The sequence below is a fragment of the Ambystoma mexicanum genome, chromosome 14, assembly GCF_040938575.1.
Source record: "Ambystoma mexicanum isolate Mex_15411 chromosome 14, UKY_AmexF1_1, whole genome shotgun sequence".
Taxonomy (NCBI): domain Eukaryota; kingdom Metazoa; phylum Chordata; class Amphibia; order Caudata; family Ambystomatidae; genus Ambystoma; species Ambystoma mexicanum.
The window spans coordinates 402907423-402928184 of NC_090940.1; the positions used below are offsets into that span (position 1 = coordinate 402907423).

The 20762-nt window shown below is 54.7% G+C and overlaps 1 protein-coding gene across 2 annotated transcripts in view; it reads left to right on the forward strand.

Moving 5' to 3' along the window:
- Positions 1 to 4240: 4240 nt before the first annotated feature.
- DISP2 (dispatched RND transporter family member 2) overlaps positions 4241 to 20762 on the forward strand; it is a 727615-nt gene continuing 711093 nt past the window's right edge. For both annotated transcript variants that reach the window (XM_069637532.1, XM_069637533.1), the window contains exon 1: positions 4241 to 4472. In XM_069637532.1, coding sequence (XP_069493633.1) covers positions 4390 to 4472 — 83 coding nt within the window. In that variant the 5' untranslated portion in view covers positions 4241 to 4389. The remainder of the gene's footprint in view (positions 4473 to 20762) is intronic.

Consider the following 20762-nt stretch of genomic DNA (forward strand, 5'->3'; position numbering starts at 1 on the left):
TGCAGACTGACCATAAGCCGTTAAAGTGGCTAATGAACATGAAGGGGGAGAATCCAAAGTTGCTTAGGTGGTCCATAAGTCTACAAGGCTTCGACTTCACTATTGAGCATAGGCCAGGTGTCCAACATAGCAATGCTGATGGGTTGTCCAGAATGTTTTACCGACCTGAACAAGAGACTCATCCAGGGGTGGATTAGTTCCCCCTGTCCATAGTCTGGGAGGGGCGAGTGTTAGGAAAGATTTCGTAATTGTAGGGAATTTTCCTTCCATGTGGCAACCCCTAAACTTTTTGCTATTGTTTTTAACCTTGTTCTTGACTTTGCCAGAGAAGTACAGCCTTCTGCCGCACTTCCCTGGGCTTTCGCTCCTTTTCTTACGGGGAAACTGACATGCCCTTAAGACAGTCAGTACCGGGGAACACTGTTTCCCGTAGTTTCTTTTATCGTGTTGCGGCTTTAGTGCAACATGACACAAGAGGGCACTGTAAGCTAAGTTACAGCTCTCTTGGGTCTCTAGCCTTCTACAGACCCTAGATACTCTTTTAGGATGGTATTTGATCGGTGCAAGTCATTCAGGGACTCGAATGGTGGCAGCGATCGTTTTGTTTATTTTGACCTCCTTTTGGCGTTCTGAGCACGTTTTTGCCCTGAACCCAAAATGGTGGCCTGGCTCTCCCAAAATGGCCAGACCACGAGGCTCCTTTGTCCTGTCCACTGACCGTCTTACTCCCTTCACCTTCCCCAGGTCGGGCGACCCGGGGCCTTCCTTATTTGGGCATGTACTTTCCCGCGAAACGTGGTTGCTTTCGCGGGCTTCTACATGTCGTTTGTGTGCCTACAGGGTGTGGGCTGGGATGTCTGGTCCCAATACACATCCTGGGTGCCAGAGAGTCTAGGGTGGTGTGAATGCCTGGGACCACCGTGGTCCGTGATTGGTCCACGTATGGTATGTGTGTTGATGAGCGGATCTCCCATTGGCTCCCCTCCGTTTTGGCGCGAAGGGAACCGTGGATAAGAGGGAGCTGGAAACACCACTACCAGGTCGATCTCCTGAGTTCTCACGAACGAAGGAATACAGGAGCCAAGTATCCTGCAACCAAGAGGCTGGACCGAGGAATCGCTGGTGACCCGCTGAAGGAATCCTCCTTTGCACTGCTGTCGTCCTGTGAAACCCTTTCCTCCTTGGATCGAACCAGAAGGCCTGTACTGGTGCTTCGACCTTTGGAATACCAGGAACAGCTATTCCCGGCGACTTCATCATCTCCTGCCAAGTAAGCCTTCGGAAGTGTCTCTGGGCCATCCAGTTGACTGACCAGCTTACAAGGGAGTCCTGCTCTGCAACTGCCGCCAGGTTGTGTTGTATTTCGAGTCCTTGTCACTCTCCCACGCTTCGTACGCTTGGCGTCCCCAGGTCTGAAGGGAGGAGTGTACATTTGGCTTGAATACACACAGCCGCTCCGTTGTCCTGCTGCGGCAACAAAACTGTGCTGGTTTCGGCGATTGGGACGTCTTTTTGCTCTACACGACTACGAGGCGTTCCCTGCTCTTCTGAACCTGCCAGCTGCTGAAACTAACGTGGAGAAGCCTGGGTCTGCTTGCTTCGGGGACCGGTGAGTAGTTTAGCTAGGATCTGGTCGCCCTCCTGCAGTATCCCATTGCTTTTCCCTGCTGTGTAAAAACAGCACCCTTTTTGCCGTACTCGCGCTCTGCTTCTGCTCGCTGTGGAGGCTGCGCTTGAGTTGCGGAACCTGTTCTCCTTCTGCTGTGCACTAACCCGAACTGCCTGACTTCCTCCGAAGAGCTTCCCCTTTTGCCCGTTGGCACCGGCGTGGCAGGTACTTTGAGCACAAGGCTCCACTCTTCGCAGGGCTCGGACTTCCATCTAGTTAGGTGCCTCTGAAGGCGAACTAAGTCTAAAGCGTTATCGCACTGCCTGTTTTCCTTTCCTTTCAGGTGGACTACATATTTCGTGCTTTAAACGCTTGCGACTGTGTATTTGTATATATATTGTGTTGATATGGTATGTGTTGGTTTAATATTGTGATATTGTGATTTTCTCGCTACGGTCATTGTTTTAAAGGCCTTAAAATAAATGTGTATCTATTTTTGATATAACAACTGTTTGAAGTAGTTTGTAAGCGCTCTTGCTTTGTGTGCTCATTGCGGGCTTTCAGTCACCCTCACCCCTCTTGAGACCTAGTCTTGACCGCCGCGATCGCTACCTTGATTGGTCTGGCTTGTCCAGAGGTTACCCTGTTCCAAGTAATTAGGTTGGCCTTCTGAACTTCTGCGCCACCAGGACAGAGTTCAGAAATCCGTCTTAACAGAAATCTGCATGCGAACCCCCATAAACCCTTCCTGCACCCCGCTAAACTGCATACACGGACCCTAGTTAGATCGGAACCCCGTTGAGTACACGCACCCTGAAATCCGACATACAACTCCACCTATGTGCTGCTAATCCTATACGCAAGTGTACTTATGCCTGCCTTCGGGTGGCAGATACTATGAAGGACTTGAGTGGCTATTTCACAGCCGAGAGGTTGCACGATTGAATCCTTTAATACATCTCGTGCCATGCAATTGTGAGCGTGCAAGGGACTGCCTGCAGGCCGTCCCTCGGAACGCCCACATTTTCACAAGTTCTTCCCCATTTCTGGTGTGCCGCCCCCTTCCCAGCCCTCTGCGCAAGTCATGCCCACACTCTGCGTGGAGTCTCGTGCAAGGCCCTCGACGGCTTGCAGAGACGTGTTGAGCCTGCGCGATCTCCACGCAAGTCCAGGAAAAGTACAGAGAATTCAATTCCATGAATCAACTAATGCGGATTTGCCTGCAGTTTTGCAGAAGTACCCTTTTTTCCATGCAAAAAATTCCATGAATCGGGACCTTAGTCTTCGAGTTTGACAAACAATTTTCTTAACATATCAGCCAGTTAGGCTCCTATTGTTGATATTATCTGAGCATTCTGTACCAGATATTTGCTTGTTTGACCCTCTTCGTCATTTAATGTCACCAGTCCTCAGACAGTGCCCTGTGTAGTATTCTAATTATTTACATATTTGCCCATCTACTCTCTCCCTCGATGGCCTGCAGTTCCTGGGGAACTCTCCAACGCCTGTAACCTGTAGTCTTACAAGCTCCTCTCTCCTCTCTATGTCCCTGGTTACCTTTTGAACAGAGGGTTCAGTTCCAGACCCTCTGTATTCTTTTTCACTGATGTTTCAAAAAGGAGTACACATTTCTATCCCCTAAAATCATCCCTTACCATTCGGCCAGACTTCTTTCCTTGTGCGGTTGAATGCTTAGTATCATTTGTAGAAAGCATTTTGTGTGGAGGGGGGTCTGTTCGATTGGAATTGTCTTTCATAATGCTGGACTCCAGCCTCTAAGCACGGTACAGGGTATTGAACCCATGCTGCTCGGCGTTGTCTTGATTGCCCCGGGAACACACTCAGATCCATCCTATGTTACTTTGATTTCTGACAAACGAAGAAATCTGGGCTCTTTGCTATTCCTTTGGTGACTAATTCAAGGCAGATGCTTGTTTTTCTGGCCCAGCATCAAGAACCAAATGCGCGGTACACATCTGCTCTTCAAATAGAAATATGGCGGTGCCCCCTGGCCTAAAATATATAGTATGCCATCACTTGCATGCCCGCTGTTGGCAGGAACAACCAGAGTGCTTCCAATATGTACCAGATGGACCATCGTCCTCCTCTGTGGGACCTTCCACTAGTTTGACTTTTTAACTAAAGGCATTTTGCATATTTGGACTTTTGGGCTCTGACCCATACTTATCGCGCTGAGAAAAATGCGTAATTGCAAGTCCCAGAATGCAAAGTGAGATTAGTTGGATTCAGGGTCGACTGAAGGCATTAAGGACATTGGACACCTCATGAAGAGACCATATTGTTTCCATTGACTGACCCGTTGAGCTAACTCGCCCCGCAGCGGCTTTGAAGATCACTCGGCAATCACATAAACAGGGCAAACACTAGACATACAGAAGCACAGGACAAGAGAACAGCCCATGTCCGTACAAGAGCATCTCTTCCATCCTGCACTCTGATTGGTTACGGCTATTCGTAAATTACCCACTATAAATGGGATTGAGTGAGTCCCATGTCCATTCTGTCCTGTGATTGGCTGAATTTCGGTACCCTTCGGTCTTTCGCCATAGTAACTGCGCACGACTCGCTCCCGCTACGCCCCCTCTCTCGACTTGCGCGAGGGTACTTCCTCCTGGTGGGCGCATGCGCAGCGCGATGCGCGAGCCTGGACGATTTCAGCACCAGAGCCGTGGACAGTTCCCCCCAGCCCGAATAACCTCGAGTCCAGACGATAATAGCCGATCTCCGCAGCGGCTGCTGGGCACTGCAGCAGGGCAAGCATGCAGCCAGCAATGAACAGGCTCTCGGTCCATAGCAAGCGCGCCTCTGAGGCCGAAGGCATGGAGACGGAGGACGAGACAAGGTAAGGTCTGCTGGTTGCCAGTACATATACACAACCCATGCGGGTATGCACCAAATCTCAAAGGGGGCGAGGGGAGAGGAGGGGGCGGTGGGGGGGTGAGGAGTACAGGGAGAGTTGTTTTATTACATTAGTCAACCAGGAGCACGACTGATGCGTCCCCACCCACCCACCCCTCTATCATTGGACTGGGTGAGCGCCCCCACCACAAACAAGAATAATCTTTGCCGCTACCATATATCCATCAACCCCAAATGCAGTACTCGGGATGGCTCCGTTTTTTAACCTCCATCCGCAATCGACCCTCCTTGCGTACACACACTGCCAAAGAAATGGCCGGAACCTCTTTCCCAATCTCCCACGGCACGACTGGGGGTTCCGCGCCCTCCAAAAGGAAGTCTGGGGACAGCATCCTCGCCTATCCCTTGAGAGCACGGCTGCGAGCGAGTCACAAGAGGAAAACTGTACCTTCCCGTTCTGAAGGCTGCCCCCCTAGGAAAGGTGTGGTTCCATGCGTTCCATATTATTTCCCTGTGTATAGCGCACACTTAGCTCGAGAGCAGCGAGGCGCTTTGTCAGTGGAAGCCACCCCCCGCTCCCCCCCCCGTGGTGCCACTCCTAGTTTAAAGTTGTACCCATGCTCGTCTCCATTTTTTTTAAACACTCCCTTTCAATGCTTTTAACATTCATTTTAATTACCCTGTAGTCCGCAAACATTTACAACACACTGATGCTTGAAAATGTCTTAGCTGCACAGGACAACCAGCCATCTCCGTGCACTGTCCTACTTGTCTTCACATCACAGGGTTGTTTTACACAAGCACCTTTTGAATGAAATGTGCAAGTGTGCATGCATTACACTGTTTTAGGCGCATGTGGTGCAGCCATTTACTGTGGAGAAGAGGCAGAATGGGGGGCTTTGGAACGCTTATGGCCCCTTCCCAGTGAGATGTGACTTGTCAGGGAAGGGGGCCATTAGCACTCTCCATGTCACAGGTGTCCGCCCCAACCCAATAACAAAAGATAAAACATCAAAGAAACAGACTTGGCGAATGACCGAGGGCCTATGGCTTTTACCATCGCTTGGCTTTGTTACTTCGAACGAAGCCTTTTTTAGTGCCGACCTACGTTATGCAAAAAAATACAACCATTTTGTTAGGATTTCAGGTAGGTAGGCCTCCATGTTTTATACAGCAAAAAGGCCCCCCTTTCCTCGATTTTGGGGACGCGGATGCATACCACGCAACAGTTTAAATGCCACCACTGGGGTGCCAACATTGGGCATGGCGTGTTTGCACAGAGGCGCAGAACTGTTGGCGATGGGGCAGTAGAACTTGGAAGAGCCGCGCTATTACTAATTTGAGACCCTGCAAGATGGAGGAGGCGTTCTGAACCTACCAAAGGACAGTTCCAGAGGGTCGGGGTGCGGCAGGAGAAAGACTGTTTGCAGGGCTTCTCTTTGTGGGCTATCTGTGACTCCAATTGTTTGATGGAGTTGCTGTGGGTGGTGCGATAGACTGGAAAGGTGTGGAGTTTAGCCGCCAGGTATATCGCTGTGCCGTTCAAGACTGCTTTGCTAGGCATCACTCTACTCTTTGAAGAGTAAGATTGGGGTTTCCTTCAGCCTCTTTCAAGACCATGATTGGCTTGAGGTCTTAATCCCCCTGCCTCACAGGCAAGGTTAAAGACTCCGTTCTTTCCTCCCAAAGATAATACTTCCCCACCCCCAATGTTGGGGGCCGGCAGTTCACACTTTCTTGGGGAACCCTGGAGTCTAATTCTTACCCCCACATCAAATAAGAAGCTGAATTGTTACAAGAGCCGTCGCTCACCCTCCTGACTGAATAAGCAAGCCCCATCTCCAGAACCACCCTGCCCTCAGGATCACTTCTGGGGGCTCGGGCGCCCCTCCTCTTGAAGAGCAGGGCTTGGGGCTCCTGTCTGAAGCAAGCTTTGTGCCTTTATTCTCCAAAATGCTAGCAGAGAAATCAGAGACTGTGCCTGTCGTCCCACCCCCAAAACTGGGGTTCCACTCTTATTTGAAGCCAACCCTCGTAGTTCCATATTTTTTCTTCGAATCAACTCATGGTTCCAAACCTACTCTCCCAGGTGCAGCACTGGGGCCAAACACTGAATGGGTTGCATTCTTGCTCTCCCAGGTGCATCACTGGGGTCAAACACTGAGCAGATTCCAGTCCTACTCTCCCAGGTACTAGGCCAAACACTGAGCAGGTTTCAGTTCTATTCTCCCAGGCGCAGCACTAGGGCTAAACGCTGAACGGTTATCCTACTGTCCCCGGTGTAGCAAAGGGGCCAAACGGTGAACGGGGTTCAGTCCTACTGTCCCAGGTGCAGCACTGGGGCCAAACACTGAACAGGTACCAGTCCTACTCTCCCAGGTGCAACACTGGGGCTAAACACTGAACAGGTTTCAGTCCTGCTCTCCAAGGTATAGCACTGGGGCTAAACGCTGAATGGGTTCCAGTGCTACTCTCCCAGGTGCAGCACTGGGGCCAAACCCTGAACATGTTTCAGTCCTACTCTCCCAGGTGCAGCACTGTGGCTAAACGCTGAACGGGTTCCAGTCCTACTCTCCCAGCTGCAGCACTGGGGCCAAACGCAGAATGGGTTACAGTCCTACTCTCCCAGGTGCAGCACTGGGGCCAAACGCTGAACGTGGTTCAGTCCTACTCTCCCAGGTGCAGCATTGTGGCTAAACGCTGAACGGGTTCCAGTCCTACTCTCCCAGGTGCAGCACTGGGGCCAAACGCAGAATGGGTTACAGTCCTACTGTCCCAGGTGCAGCACTGGGGCTGAACGGTTACAGTCCTACTCCCCCAGGTGCAGCACTGGGGCCAAACACAGAACGGGCTACAGACCTACTGTCCCAGGTGCAGCACTGGGGTCAAACACTGAACAGGTTCCAGTCCTACTCTCCCAGGTGTAGAACTGGGGCCACACACTGAGCAGGTTTCAGCCCTACTCTGCCAGGTGCAGCACTGGGGCCCAGCGCTGAACGGGTTTCAGTCCTACTGTCCAAGGTGCAGCACTGGGTCCAAACACTGAACAGGTTCCAGTCCTACTCTCCCAGGTGCAGCACTGTGGCCAAACGCAGAACGGGTTACAGTCCTACTGTCCCAGGTGCAGCACTGGGGCTAAACGCAGAGCGGGTTACAGTCCTACTCTCCCAGGTGCAGCACTGGGGCTAAACACAGAACAGGTTCCAGTCCTACTCTCCCAGGTGTAGCAATGGGCCAAACACTGAGCAGGTTTCAGTCCTACTCTCCCAGGTGCAGCACTAGGGCTAAACGCTGAACGGTTACAGTCCTTCTGTCCCAGGTACAGCACTGGGGTCAAACACTGAACAGGTTCCAGTCCTACTCTCCCAGGTGTAGCACTGGGCCAAACACGGAGCAGGTTTCCGTCCTACTCTCCCAGGTGCAGCACTAGGGCTAAACGCTGAACGGTTACAGTCCTGCTGTCCACGGTGTAGCAAAGGGGCCAAACGCTGAACGGGGTTCAGTCCTACTGTCCCAGGTGCAACACTGGGGCCAAACACTGAACAGGCTCCAGTGCTACTCTCCCAGGTGCAGCACTAGGGCCAAACCCTGAACGTGTTTCAGTCCTACTCTCCCAGGTGCAGCACTGTGGCTAAACGCTGAACGGGTTCCAGTCCTACTCTCCCAGGTGTAGCACTGGGGCCAAACGCTGAACGGGTTTCCGTCCTATTCTCCCTTGTGCAGCACTGGGGCCAAACTCTGAACGTGTTTCAGTCCTACTTTCCCAGGTGCAGCACTGTGGCCAAACGCTGAACGGGTTCCTGTCCTACTCTCCCAGGTGCAGCACTGGGTCCAAACGCTGAACGGATTCCAGTCCTACTCTCCCAGGTGCAGCATTGGGGCCAAACTCTGAACGTGTTTCAGTCCTACTCTCCCAGGTGCAGCACTGGGGCCAAACGCTGAATGGGTTTCCGTCCTATTCTCCCCTGTGCAGCACTGGGGCAAAACACCGAACGTGTTTCAGTCCTAGTCTCCCAGGTGCAGCACTGTGGCTAAATGCTGAACAGGTCCCAGTCCTACTCTCCCAGGTGCAGCACTGGGGCCAAACGCTGAATGGTTTACAGTCCTACTGTCCTAGGTGCAGCACTGGGGCTAAACATTGAATGGGTTTCAGTCCAACTCCCCCGGGTGCAGCACTAGGGCCAAACTCAGAATGGGTTACAGTCCTACTGTGCCAGGTGCAGCACTGGGGCCAAACACTGAACAGGTTCCAGTCCTACTCTCCCAGGTGCAGCACTGGGGCCAAGCACTGAACAGGTTCCAGTCCTGCACTCCAAGGTATAGCACTGGGGCTAAACGCAGAATGGGTTCCAGTGCTACTCTCCCATGTGCAGCACTGGGGCCAAACTCTGAACGTGTTTCAGTCCTACTCTCCCAGGTGCAGCACTGTGCCTAAATGCTGAACGGGTTCCAGTCCTACTCTCCCAGGTGCAGCACTGGGGCCAAACGCAGAATGGGTTACAGTCCTACTGTCCCAGGTGCAGCACTGGGGCTGACCGGTTACAGTCCTACTCCCCCAGGTGCAGCACTGGGGCCAAACACAGAACGGGCTACAGTCCTTCTGTCCCAGGTGCAGCACTGGGGTCAAACACTGAACAGGTTCCAGTCCTACTCTCCCAGGTGTAGCACTGGGGCCAAACACTGAGCAGGTTTCAGTCCTACTCTGCCAGGTGCAGCACTGGGGCCCAACGCTGAACAGGTTTCAGTCCTACTGTCCAAGGTGCAGCACTGGGGCCAAACACTTAACAGGTCCCAGTCCTACTCTCCCAGGTGCAGCACTGTGGCCAAACGCAGAACGGGTTACAGTCCTACTGTCCCAGGTGCAGCACTGGGTCTAAACGCAGAGCGGGTTACAGTCCTACTCTCCCAGGTGCAGCACTGGGGCTAAACGCAGAACAGGTTCCATTCCTACTCTCCCAGGTGTAGCAATGGGCCAAACACTGGGCAGGTTTCAGTCCTACTCTCCCAGGTGCAGCACTGTGTCCAAACGCTGAACGGATTCCAGTCCTACTCTCCCAGGTGCAGCATTGGGGCCAAACTCTGAACGTGTTTCAGTCCTACTCTCCCAGGTGCAGCACTGGGGCCAAACGCTGAATGGGTTTCCGTCCTATTCTCCCCTGTGCAGCACTGGGGCAAAACACCGAACGTGTTTCAGTCCTAGTCTCCCAGGCGCAGCACTGTGGCTAAATGCTGAACAGGTCCCAGTCCTACTCTCCCAGGTGCAGCACTGGGGCCAAACGCTGAATGGTTTACAGTCCTACTGTCCTAGGTGCAGCACTGGGGCTAAACATTGAATGGGTTTCAGTCCAACTCCCCCAGGTGCAGCACTAGGGCCAAACTCAGAATGGGTTACAGTCCTACTGTGCCAGGTGCAGCACTGGGGCCAAACACTGAACAGGTTCCAGTCCTACTCTACCAGGTGCAGCACTGGGGCCAAGCACTGAACAGGTTCCAGTCCTACTCTCCCAGGTGCAGCACTGGGGCTAAACACTGAACAGGTTTCAGTCCTGCTCTCCAAGGTATAGCACTGGGGCTAAACGCAGAATGGGTTCCAGTGCTACTCTCCCAGGTGCAGCACTGGGGCCAAACTCTGAACGTGTTTCAGTCCTACTCTCCCAGGTGCAGCACTGTGCCTAAATGCTGAACGGGTTCCAGTCCTACTCTCCCAGGTGTAGCACTGGGGCCAAACGCAGAATGGGTTACAGTCCTACTGTCCCAGGTGCAGCACTGGGGCTGACCGGTTACAGTCCTACTCCCCCAGGTGCAACACTGGGGCCAAACACAGAACGGGCTACAGTCCTTCTGTCCCAGGTGCAGCACTGGGGTCAAACACTGAACAGGTTCCAGTCCTACTCTCCCAGGTGTAGCACTGGGGCCAAACACTGAGCAGGTTTCAGTCCTACTCTGCCAGGTGCAGCCCTGGGGCCCAACGCTGAACAGGTTTCAGTCCTACTGTCCAAGGTGCAGCACTGGGGCCAAACACTTAACAGGTCCCAGACCTACTCTCCCAGGTGCAGCACTGTGGCCAAACGCAGAACGGGTTACAGTCCTACTGTCCCAGGTGCAGCACTGGGTCTAAACGCAGAGCGGGTTACAGTCCTACTCTCCCAGGTGCAGCACTGGGGCTAAACGCAGAACAGGTTCCAGTCCTACTCTCCCAGGTGTAGCAATGGGCCAAACACTGGGCAGGTTTCAGTCCTACTCTCCCAGGTGCAGCACTAGGGCTAAACGCTGAACGGTTACAGTCCTTCTGTCCCAGGTGCAGCACTGGGGTCAAACACTGAACAGGTTCCAGTCCAACTCTCCTAGGTGTAGCATTGGGCCAAACAACGAGCAGGTTTCCGTCCTACTCTCTCAGGTGCAGCACTAGGGCTAAACGCTGAACGGTTACAGTCCTACTGTCCACGGTGTAGCAAAGGGGCCAAACGCTGAACGGGTTTCAGTCCTACTGTCCCAGGTGCAGCACTGGGGCCAAACACTGAACAGGTTCCAGTGCTACTCTCCCAGGTGCAGAACTAGGGCCAAACTCTGAACGTGTTTCGGTCCTACTCTCCCAGGTGCAGCACTGTGGCTAAACACTGAACGGGTTCCAGTCCTACTCTCCCAGGTGTAACACTGGGGCCAAACGCTGAACGGGTTTCCGTCCTATTCTCCCTTGTGCAGCACTGGGGCCAAACTCTGAACGTGTTTCAGTCCTACTCTCCCAGGTGCAGCACTGTGGCCAAACGCTGAACGGGTTTCAGCCCTACTCTCCCAGGTGCAGCACTGGGTCCAAACGGTGAATGGATTCCAGTCCTACTCTCCCAGGTGCAGCACTGGGGCCAAATTCTGAACGTGTTTCAGTCCTACTCTCCCAGGTGCAGCACTGGGGCCAAACGCTGATTGGGTTTCCGTCCTATTCTCCCCCGTGCAGCACTGGGGCTAAACACTGAACGTGTTTCAGTTCTAGTCTCCCAGGTGCAGCACTGTGGCTAAATGCTGAACAGGTCCCAGTCCTACTCTCCCTGGTGCAGCACTGGGGCCAAACTCAGAATGGGTTACAGTCCTACTGTGCCAGGTGCAGCACTGCGGCTAAACACTGAACGGTTACAGTCCTACTCCCCAAGGTGCAGCACTGGGGCCAAACACAGAATGGGTTACAGTCCTACTGTCCCAGGTACAGCATTGGGGTCAAACACTGAACAGGTTCCAGTCCAACTCTCCCAGGTGTAGCACTGGGGCCAAACACTGAGCAGGTTTCAGTCCTACTCTCCCAGGTGCAGCACTAGGGCTAAACGCTGAACGGTTATCCTACTGTCCCCGGTGTAGCAAAGGGGCCAAACGGTGAACGGGGTTCAGTCCTATTGTCCCAGGTGCAGCACTGGGGCCAAACACTGAACAGGTTCCAGTCCTACTCTCCCAGGTGCAGCACTGGGGGCAAACGCAGAACGGGTTTCAGTCCTACTCTCCCTGGTTTAGCACTGGGCCAAACACTGAGCAGGTTTCAGTCCTACTCTCCCAGTTGCAGCACTAGGGCTAAACGCTAAACGGTTACAGTCCTACTGTCCCATGTGCAGCACTGGGGTCAAACACTGAACAGGTTCCGGGTCCTACTCTCCCAGGTGTAGCACTGAGCTAAACACTGAGCAGGTTTCAGTCCTACTTTCCCAGGTGCAGCACTAGGGCTAAACGCTGAACGGTTACATTCCTACTGTCCCCGGTGTAGCAAAGGGGCCAAACGCTGAACAGGGTTCAGTCCTACTGTCCCAGGTGCAGCACTGAGGCCAAACACTGAACAGGTTCCAGTCCTACTCTCCCAGGTGCAGCACTGGGGCTAAACACTGAATGGGTTTCAGTCCTGCTCTCCAAGGTATAGCACTGGGGCTAAACGCTGAATGGGTTCCAGTGCTACTCTCCCAGGTGCGGCACTGGGGCCAAACTCTGAATGCGTTTCAGTCCTACTCTCCCAGGTGCAGCACTACGGCTAAACACTGAACGGGTTCCAGTCCTACTCTCCCAGGTGCAGCACTGGGGCCAAACGCTGAACGGGTTTCCATCCTATTCTCCCCCGTGCCGCACTGGGGCCAAACTCTGAACGAGTTTCAGTCCTACTCTACCAGGTGCTGCACTGTGGCCAAACGCTGAATGGGTTTCAGTCCTACTCTCCCAGGTGCAGCACTGGGTCCAAACGCCGAAGGGATTCCATTCCTACTCTCCCAGGTGCAGCACTGGGGCCAAACTCTGAACGTGTTTCAGTCCTACTCTCCCAGGTGCAGCACTGTGGCCAAACGCTGAACGGGTTCCAGTCCTACTCTCCCAGGTGCAGCATTGGGGCCAACCGCTCAACGGGTTTCCGTCCTATTCTCCCTGTGCAGCACTGGGGCCAAATGCTGAACAGGCTTTAGTCCTGCTCTCCCAGGTATAGCACTGGGACTAAATGCTGAACTCGGTTTAGTCCTACCCTCCCGGGTGCAGCACTGGGGCTAAACGCTGAACAGGTTTCAGTCCTACTCTCCCAGGTGCAGCTCTGGGGCTAAACGATGAACTCGGTTCAGTCCTACTCTCCCAGTTGCAGCACTGGGGCCAAATGCTGAACAGGCTTTAGTCCTGCTCTCCCAGGTATAGCACTGGGGATAAACGCTGAATGGGTTCAGTCCTACTCTCCCAGGTGCAGCACTGGGGCCAAACGATGAACTGAGTTCAGTCCTACTCTCCTAGGTGCAGCACTGGGGCCAAACTCTGAACTGGGTTCAAGTCCTCCTCTCCCAGGTGCAGCACCGGGGCCAAACAATGAACTTGGTTCAGTCCTACCCTCCCAGGTGCAGCATTGGGGCCAAATGCTGAACTGGGTTTAGTCCTGCTTTCCCGGGTATAGCACTGGGGCCAAACACTGAACTGTTTCATTCATACTCTCCCAGGTGCATCACTGGGGCCAAACGCTGAACTGGTTTCAAGTCTTACTCTCCCAGGTGCAGCACTGGGGCTAAACGCTGAACAGATTCCACTCCTACTCTCCCAGGCGCAGCACTGGGCCCAAACACTGAACTGTTTCATTCATACTCTCCCAGGTGCAGCACAGGGGCCAAACGCTGAAGGGGTTCCAGTCTTACTCTCACAGGTGCTGCACAGGGGCCAAATGCTGAAGGGGTTCAGTCCTACTGTCCCAGGCGCAGCACTTGGGCTAAACAATGAACAGGTTTCAGTCCTACTCCCCCAGGTGCAGCACTGGGGCCAAACGCTGAAGAGATTACAGTCCTACTCCCCCAGGCGCAGCACTGGGGCCAAACGCTGAAGGGGTTCGAGTCCTACTCTCCCAGGCGCAGCTCTTGGGTCAAACACTGGAGGGGTTCCAGTCCTACTCTCCCAGGCGCAGCACTGGGGTCAAACGCTGAACGGACCTGTCCTACTCTCCCAGGTGCAGCGCTGGGGTCAAACGCTGAAAGGATTCCAGTCTTACTCTCCCACGCGCAGCACTGGGGCCAAATGCGGAAGGGGTTCCAGTCCTACTCTCCCAGGTGCAGCACTGCGGTCAAACGCTGAACGGATTCCAGTCTTACTCTCCTAGGCGCAGCACTGGGGCCAACCGCTGAACGGGGTTTCAGTCCTACCTTCCCAGGTGCAGCATTGGGGCCAAATGCTGAACTGGGTTTAGTCCTGCTTTCCCGGGTATAGCACTGGGGCCAAACACTGAACTTTTTCATTCATACTCTCACAGGTGCATCACTGGGGCCAAATGCTGAAGTTGTTTCAAGTCCTACTCTCCCAGGTGCAGCACTGGGCCAAACGCTGAACAGATTCCACTCCTAATCTCCCAGGCGCAGCACTGGGCCCAAACACTGAACTGTTTCATTCATACTCTCCCAGGTGCAGCACAGGGGCCAAACGCTGAAGGGGTTCTAGTCTTACTCTCCCAGGTGCAGCACTGGGGTCAAACGCTGAGCGAATTCCAGTCCTAGCCTCCCAGGTGCATCACTGGCACCAAACGCTGAAGGGGTTTCAGTCCTAGTCTCCCAGAGATGCATCACTGGGGTCAAACGCTGAAGGGGTTCAGTCCTACTGTCCCAGGTGCAACACTGGGGCTAAACAATGAACAGGTTTCAGTCCTACTCCACCAGGCGCAGCACTGGGGCCAAACGCTGAAGGGGTTCCTGTCCTACTCCCCCAGGCGCAGCATTGGGGCCAAACGCTGAACTGGGTTTAGTCCGGCTCTCCCGGGTATAACACTGGGGCCAAACACTGAACTGTTTCATTCATACTCTCCCAGGTGCCTCACTGGGGTCAAACGCTGAACTGGTTTCAAGTCCTACTCTCCCAGGTGCAGCACTGGGGCCAAACGCTGAACAGATTCCACTCCTACTCTCCCAGGCGCAGCACTGGGCCCAAACACCGAACTGTTTCATTCATACTTTCCCAGGTGCAGCACAGGGACCAAACCCTGAAGCAGTTCCAGTCTTACTCTCCCAGGTGCAGCCCTGGGGCCAAATGCTGAACGGATTCCAGTCCTAGTCTCCCAGGTGCATCACTGGGGCCAAACGCTGATGGGGTTTCAGTCCTAGTCACCCAGGTGCATCACTGGGGTTAAACGCTGGATGGGTTCAGTCCTACTCTCCCAGGCACAGCACTGGGGTCAAACGCTGAACGGATTCCAGTCCTATTCTCCCAGGTGCAGCACTGGGGTCAAACGCGGAACGGATTCCATTCCTACTCTCCCAGGCGCAGCACTGGGGTGAAACGCTGAACGGATTCCAGTCCTACTCTCCCAGGTGCAGCACTGGGGTCAAACGCTGAACGGATTCCAGTCTTACTCTCCCAGGCTCAGCACTGCGGCCAAACGCGGAAGGGATTCCAGTCCTACTCTCCCAGGCACAGCACTGGGGTCAAATGCTGAACGGATTCCAGTCTTACTCTCCCAGGCGCAGCACGGGGGCCAAACGCTGAACGGATTCCAGTCTTACTCTCCCAGGCGCAGCACTGGGGCCAAACGCTGAAGGGGTTTCATTCCTACTCTCCCAAGTGCAGCACTGGGCCCAAACACTGAATGATTTCATTCATACTCGCCCAGGCACAGCACTGGGACAAAACGCTAAACAGATTCCAGTTTTACTCTCGCAGGCGCAGCACTGGGGCCAAACGCTGAACGGGGTTTCAGTCTTAGTCTCCCAGGCGCAGCACTGGGGACAACGGTTGAACAGGGTTTCAGTCCTACTGTCACAGGTGCAGCACTGGGGCCAAACACTGAAGGGGTTCCAGTCCTAATCGCCCAGGCGCAGCACTGGGGCCAAACGCTGAACGGGGTTTCAGTCCTAGTCTCCCAGACGCAGCACTGGGGCCAAACGCTGAACGGGTTTTCAGTCTTACTGTCCCAGGTTCAGCACTGGCGCCAAGCGCTGAACAGGGTTTCAGTCCTAGTCTCCCAGGCGCAGAACTGGGGACAAACACTGAACGGGATTTCAGTCCTACTGTTGCAGGTGCAGCACTGGGGCCAAACACTGAAGGGGTTCCAGTCCTACTCTACCAGGCGCAGCACTGGGGTCAAACGCTGAACGATTCCAGTCCTACTCTCCCAGGCGCAGCACTGGGGTCAAGCCCTGAACGGGGTTTCAGTCCTAGTCTCCCAGGCGCAGCGCTAGGGTCAAACGCTGAACAATTCCAGTCCTACTCTCCCAGGCGCAGCACTGGGGTCAGGCACTGAACGGGGTTCCAGTCCTACTCTACCAGTCTCAGCATTGCGGCCAAACGCTGAACGAATTCCAGTCTTACTCTCCCAGGCGCAGCACTGGGGCCAAACGCTGAAGGGGTTTTATTCCTACTCTCCCAAGTGCAGCACTGGGCCCAAACACTGAATGATTTCATTCATACTCTCCCAGGCACAGCACTGGGACCAAACGCTAAACGGATTCCAGTTTTACTCTCGCAGGCGCAGCACTGGGGCCAAACACTGAACAGGGTTTCAGTCTTAGTCTCCCAGGCGCAGCTCTGGGGACAACAGCTGAACAGGGTTTCAGTCCTACTGTCACAGGTGCAGCACTGGGGCCAAACACTGAAGGGGTTCCAGTCCTAATCTCCCAGGCGCAGCACTGGGGCCAAACGCTGAACGGGGTTTCAGTCCTAGTCTCCCAGGCGCAGCACTGGGGCCAAATGCTGAACGGGTTTTCAGTCTTACTGTCCCAGGTTCAGCAATGGGGCCAGGTGCTGAACAGTGTTTCAGTCCTAGTCTCCCAGGCGCAGAACTGGGGACAAACGCTGAACGGGATTTCAGTCCTACTGTCGCAGGTGCAGCACTGGGGCCAAACACTGAAGGGGTTCCAGTCCTACTCTACCAGGCGCAGCACTGGGGTCAAACGCTGAACGATTCCAGTACTACTCTCCCAGGCGCAGCACTGGGGTCAAGCGCTGAACGGGGTTTCAGTCCTAGTCTCCCAGGCGCAGCGCTAGGGTCAAACGCTGAACAATTCCAGTCCTACTCTCCCAGGCGCAGCACTGGGGTCAGGCGCTGAACGGGGTTCCAGTCCTACTCTACCAGGCTCAGCACTGGGGTCAAACTCTGAATGGATTCCAGTGTTACTCTCCCAGGCGCAGCACTGGGCCAAATGCAGAAGGGTTTCCAGTCTTACTCTCCCATGCGCAGCACTGGGGCCAAACGCTGAACGGATTCCAGTCTTACTCTCCCAGGCGCAGCACTGGGGCCAAACGCTGAACAGGGTTTCAGTCCCACAGTCCCAGGTGCAGCACTGGGGCCAAGCGCTGAACGGGGTTTCAGTCCTAGTCTCCCAGGCGCAGCACTGGGGCCAAACGCTGAACGGGGTTTCAGTCCTACTGTCGCAGGCCCAGCACTGGGGTCAAACGCTGAACGGATTCCAGTCCTACTCTCCCAGGCGCAGCACTGGAGTCAAACGCTTAACGGATTCCAGTCTTACTCTCCCAGGCGCAGCACTGGGGCCAAACGCGGAAGGGGTTCCAGTCTTACTCTCCCAGGCGCAGCACTGGGGTCAAACGCTGAACGGATTCCTGTCTTACTCTCCCAGGAGAAGCACTGGGGCCCAACGCTGAAAGGGTTTCAGTCCTACTCTCCCAAGTGCAACACTGGGCCCAAACACTGAATGATTTCATTCATACTCTCCCAGGCACAGCACTGGGACCAAAGGCGCAGCACTGGGGCCAAACAGTGAACAGGGTTTGATTCCTAATCTCCCAGGTGCGGCACTGGGGCCAAACGCTGAACGGGGTTTCAGTCCTAGTCTCCCAGACGCAGCACCGGAGCCAAACGCTGAACAGGGTTTCAGACCTACTGTCCTAGGTGCAGCACTGTGGCCAATCGCTGAACGGGGTTTCAGTCCTAGTTTCCCAAGCGCAGTATTGGGGCCAAACGCTGAATGGGGTTTCAGTCCTACTTTCCCAGGTGCAGCACTGGGGTCAAACGCTGAACGGATTCCAGTCCTACTCTCCCAGGTGCAGCACTGTGGCCAAACGCTGAACGGGTTTCAGTCCTACTCTCCCAGGTGCAGCACTGGGTCCAAACGCTGAACGGATTCCAGTCCTACTCTCCCAGGTTCAGCACTGGGGCCAAACTCTGAACGTGTTTCAGTCCCACTCTCCCAGGTGCAGCACTGGGGCAAAACGCTGAACAGGTTTCAGTCCTACTGTCCCAGGTGCAGCACTAGGGCCAAATGCTGAACAGTCTTTAGTCCTGCTCTCCCAGGTATAGCACTGGGACTAAATGCTGAACTCGGTTCAGTCCTACCCTGCCAGGTGCAGCACTGGGGCTAAACGCTGAACAGGTTTCAGTCCTACTCTCCCAGGTGCAGCACTGGGGCCAAACGATGAACTCGGTTCCGTCCTACCCTCCCAGGTGCAGCACTGGGGCCAAATGCTGAACAGGCTTTAGTCCTGCTCTCCCAGGTATAGCACTGGGGCTAAACGCTGAATGGGTTCAGTTCTACTCTCCCAGGTGCAGCACTGGGGCCAAACGATGAACTGAGTTCAGTCCTACTCTCCTAGGTGCAGCACTGAGGCCAAACTCTGAACTGAGTTCAAGTCCTACTCTCCCAGGTGCAGCACCTGGGCCAAACAATGAACTTGGTTCAGTCCTACCCTCACAGGTGCAGCACTGGGGCCACATTTTGAACTGGGTTTAGTCCTCCTCTCCCGGGTATAGCACTGGGGCCAAACACTGAACTGTTTCATTCATACTCTCCCAGGTGCATCACTGGGGCAAAACGCTGAACTGGTTTCAAGTCCTACTCTCCCAGGTGCAGCACTGGGGCCAAATGCTGAACAGATTCCACTCCTACTCTCCCAGGCGCAGCACTGGACCCAAACACTGAACTGTTTCATTCATACTCTCCCAGGTGCAGCACAGGGGCCAAACGCTGAAGGGGTTCTAGTCTTACTCTCCCAGGTGCAGCACTGGGGTCAAACGCTGAACTGTTTCATTCATACTCTCCCAGGTGCAGCACAGGGGCCAAACGCTGAAGGGGTTCCAGTCTTACTCTCCCAGGTGCAGCACTGGGGCCAAACGGTGAACGGATTCCAGTCTTACTCTCCCAGGCGCAGCACTGGGGCCAAACGCAGAAGGGGTTCCAGTCCTACTCTCCCAGGCGCAGCACTGGGGTCAAACCCTGAACGGATTCCAGTCTTACTCTCCCAGGCGCAGCACTGGGACCAAACGCTGAACGGATTCCAGTCTTACTCTCCCAGGCTCAGCACTGGGGCCAAACGCTGAAGGGGTTTCATTCCTACTCTCCCAAGTGCAGCACTGGGCACAAACACTGAATGATTTCATTCATACTCTCCCAGGCACAGCACTGTGACCAAACGCTAAACGGATTCCAGTTTTGCTTTCGCAGGCGCAGCACTGGGGCCAAACGGTGAACGGGGTTTCAGTCTTAGTCTCCCAGGCACAGCACTGGGGACAAAGGCTGAACGGGGTTTCAGTCCTACTGTCACAGGTGCAGCACTGGGGTCAAACACTGAAGGGGTTCCAGTCCTAATCTCCCAGGCGCAGCACTGGGTCCAAACGCTGAATGGGGTTTCAGTCCTAGTCTACCAGGTGCAGCACTGGGGCCAAACGCTGAACTGGTTTTCAGTCTTAGTCTCCCAGGCACAGCACTGGGGACAAAGGCTGAACGGGGTTTTAGTCCTACTGTCACAGGTGCAGCACTGGGGTCAAACACTGAAGGGGTTCCAGTCCTAATCTCCCAGGCGCAGCACTGGGTCCAAACGCTGAACGGGGTTTCAGTCCTAGTCTACCAGGTGCAGCACTGGGGCCAAGCGCTGAACAGGGTTTTAGTCCTAGTCTCCCAGTCGCAGCACTGGGGACAAACGCTGAACGGGGTTTCAGTCCTACTGTCACAGGTGCAGCACTGGGGCCAAACACTGAAGGGGTTCCAGTCCTAATCTCCCAGGCGCAGCACTGGGGCCAAACGCTGAACGGGGTTTCAGTCCTAGTCTCCCAGGCGCAGAACTGGGGACAAACGCTGAACGGGATTTCAGTCCTACTGTCGCAGGTGCAGCACTGGGGCCAAATACTGAAGGGGTTCCAGTCCTACTCTACCAGGCGCAGCACTGGGGTCAAACGCTGAACGGGATTTCAGTCCTACTCTCCCAGGCGCAGCACTGGGGTCAAGCGCTGAACAGGGTTTCAGTCCTAGTCTCCCAGGCGCAGCGCTAGGGTCAAACGCTGACCTATTCCAGTCCTACTCTCCCAGGCGCAGCACTGGGGTCAGGCGCTGAACGGGGTTCCAGTCCTACTCTACCAGGCTCAGCACTGGGGTCAAACTCTGAATGGATTCCAGTGTTACTCTCCCAGGCGCAGCACTGGGCCAAATGCAGAAGGGGTTCCAGTCTTACTCTCCCATGCGCAGCACTGGGGCCAAACGCTGAACGGATTCCAGTCTTACTCTCCCAGGCGCAGCACTGGGGTCAAACGCTGAACGGGGTTTCAGTCCCACAGTCCCAGGTGCAGCACTGGGGCCAAGCGCTGAACGGGGTTTCAGTCCTAGTCTCCCAGGCGCAGCACTGGGGCCAAACGCTGAACGGGTTTCATTCCTACTCTCCCAAGTGCAGCACTGGGCCCAAACACTGAATGATTTCATTCATACTCTCCCAGGCACAGCACTGTGACCAAACGCTAAACGGATTCCAGTTTTGCTTTCGCAGGCGCAACACTGGGGCCAAACGCTGAACGGGGTTTCAGTCTTAGTCTCCCAGGCACAGCACTGGGGACAAAGGCTGAACGGGGTATCAGTCCTACTGT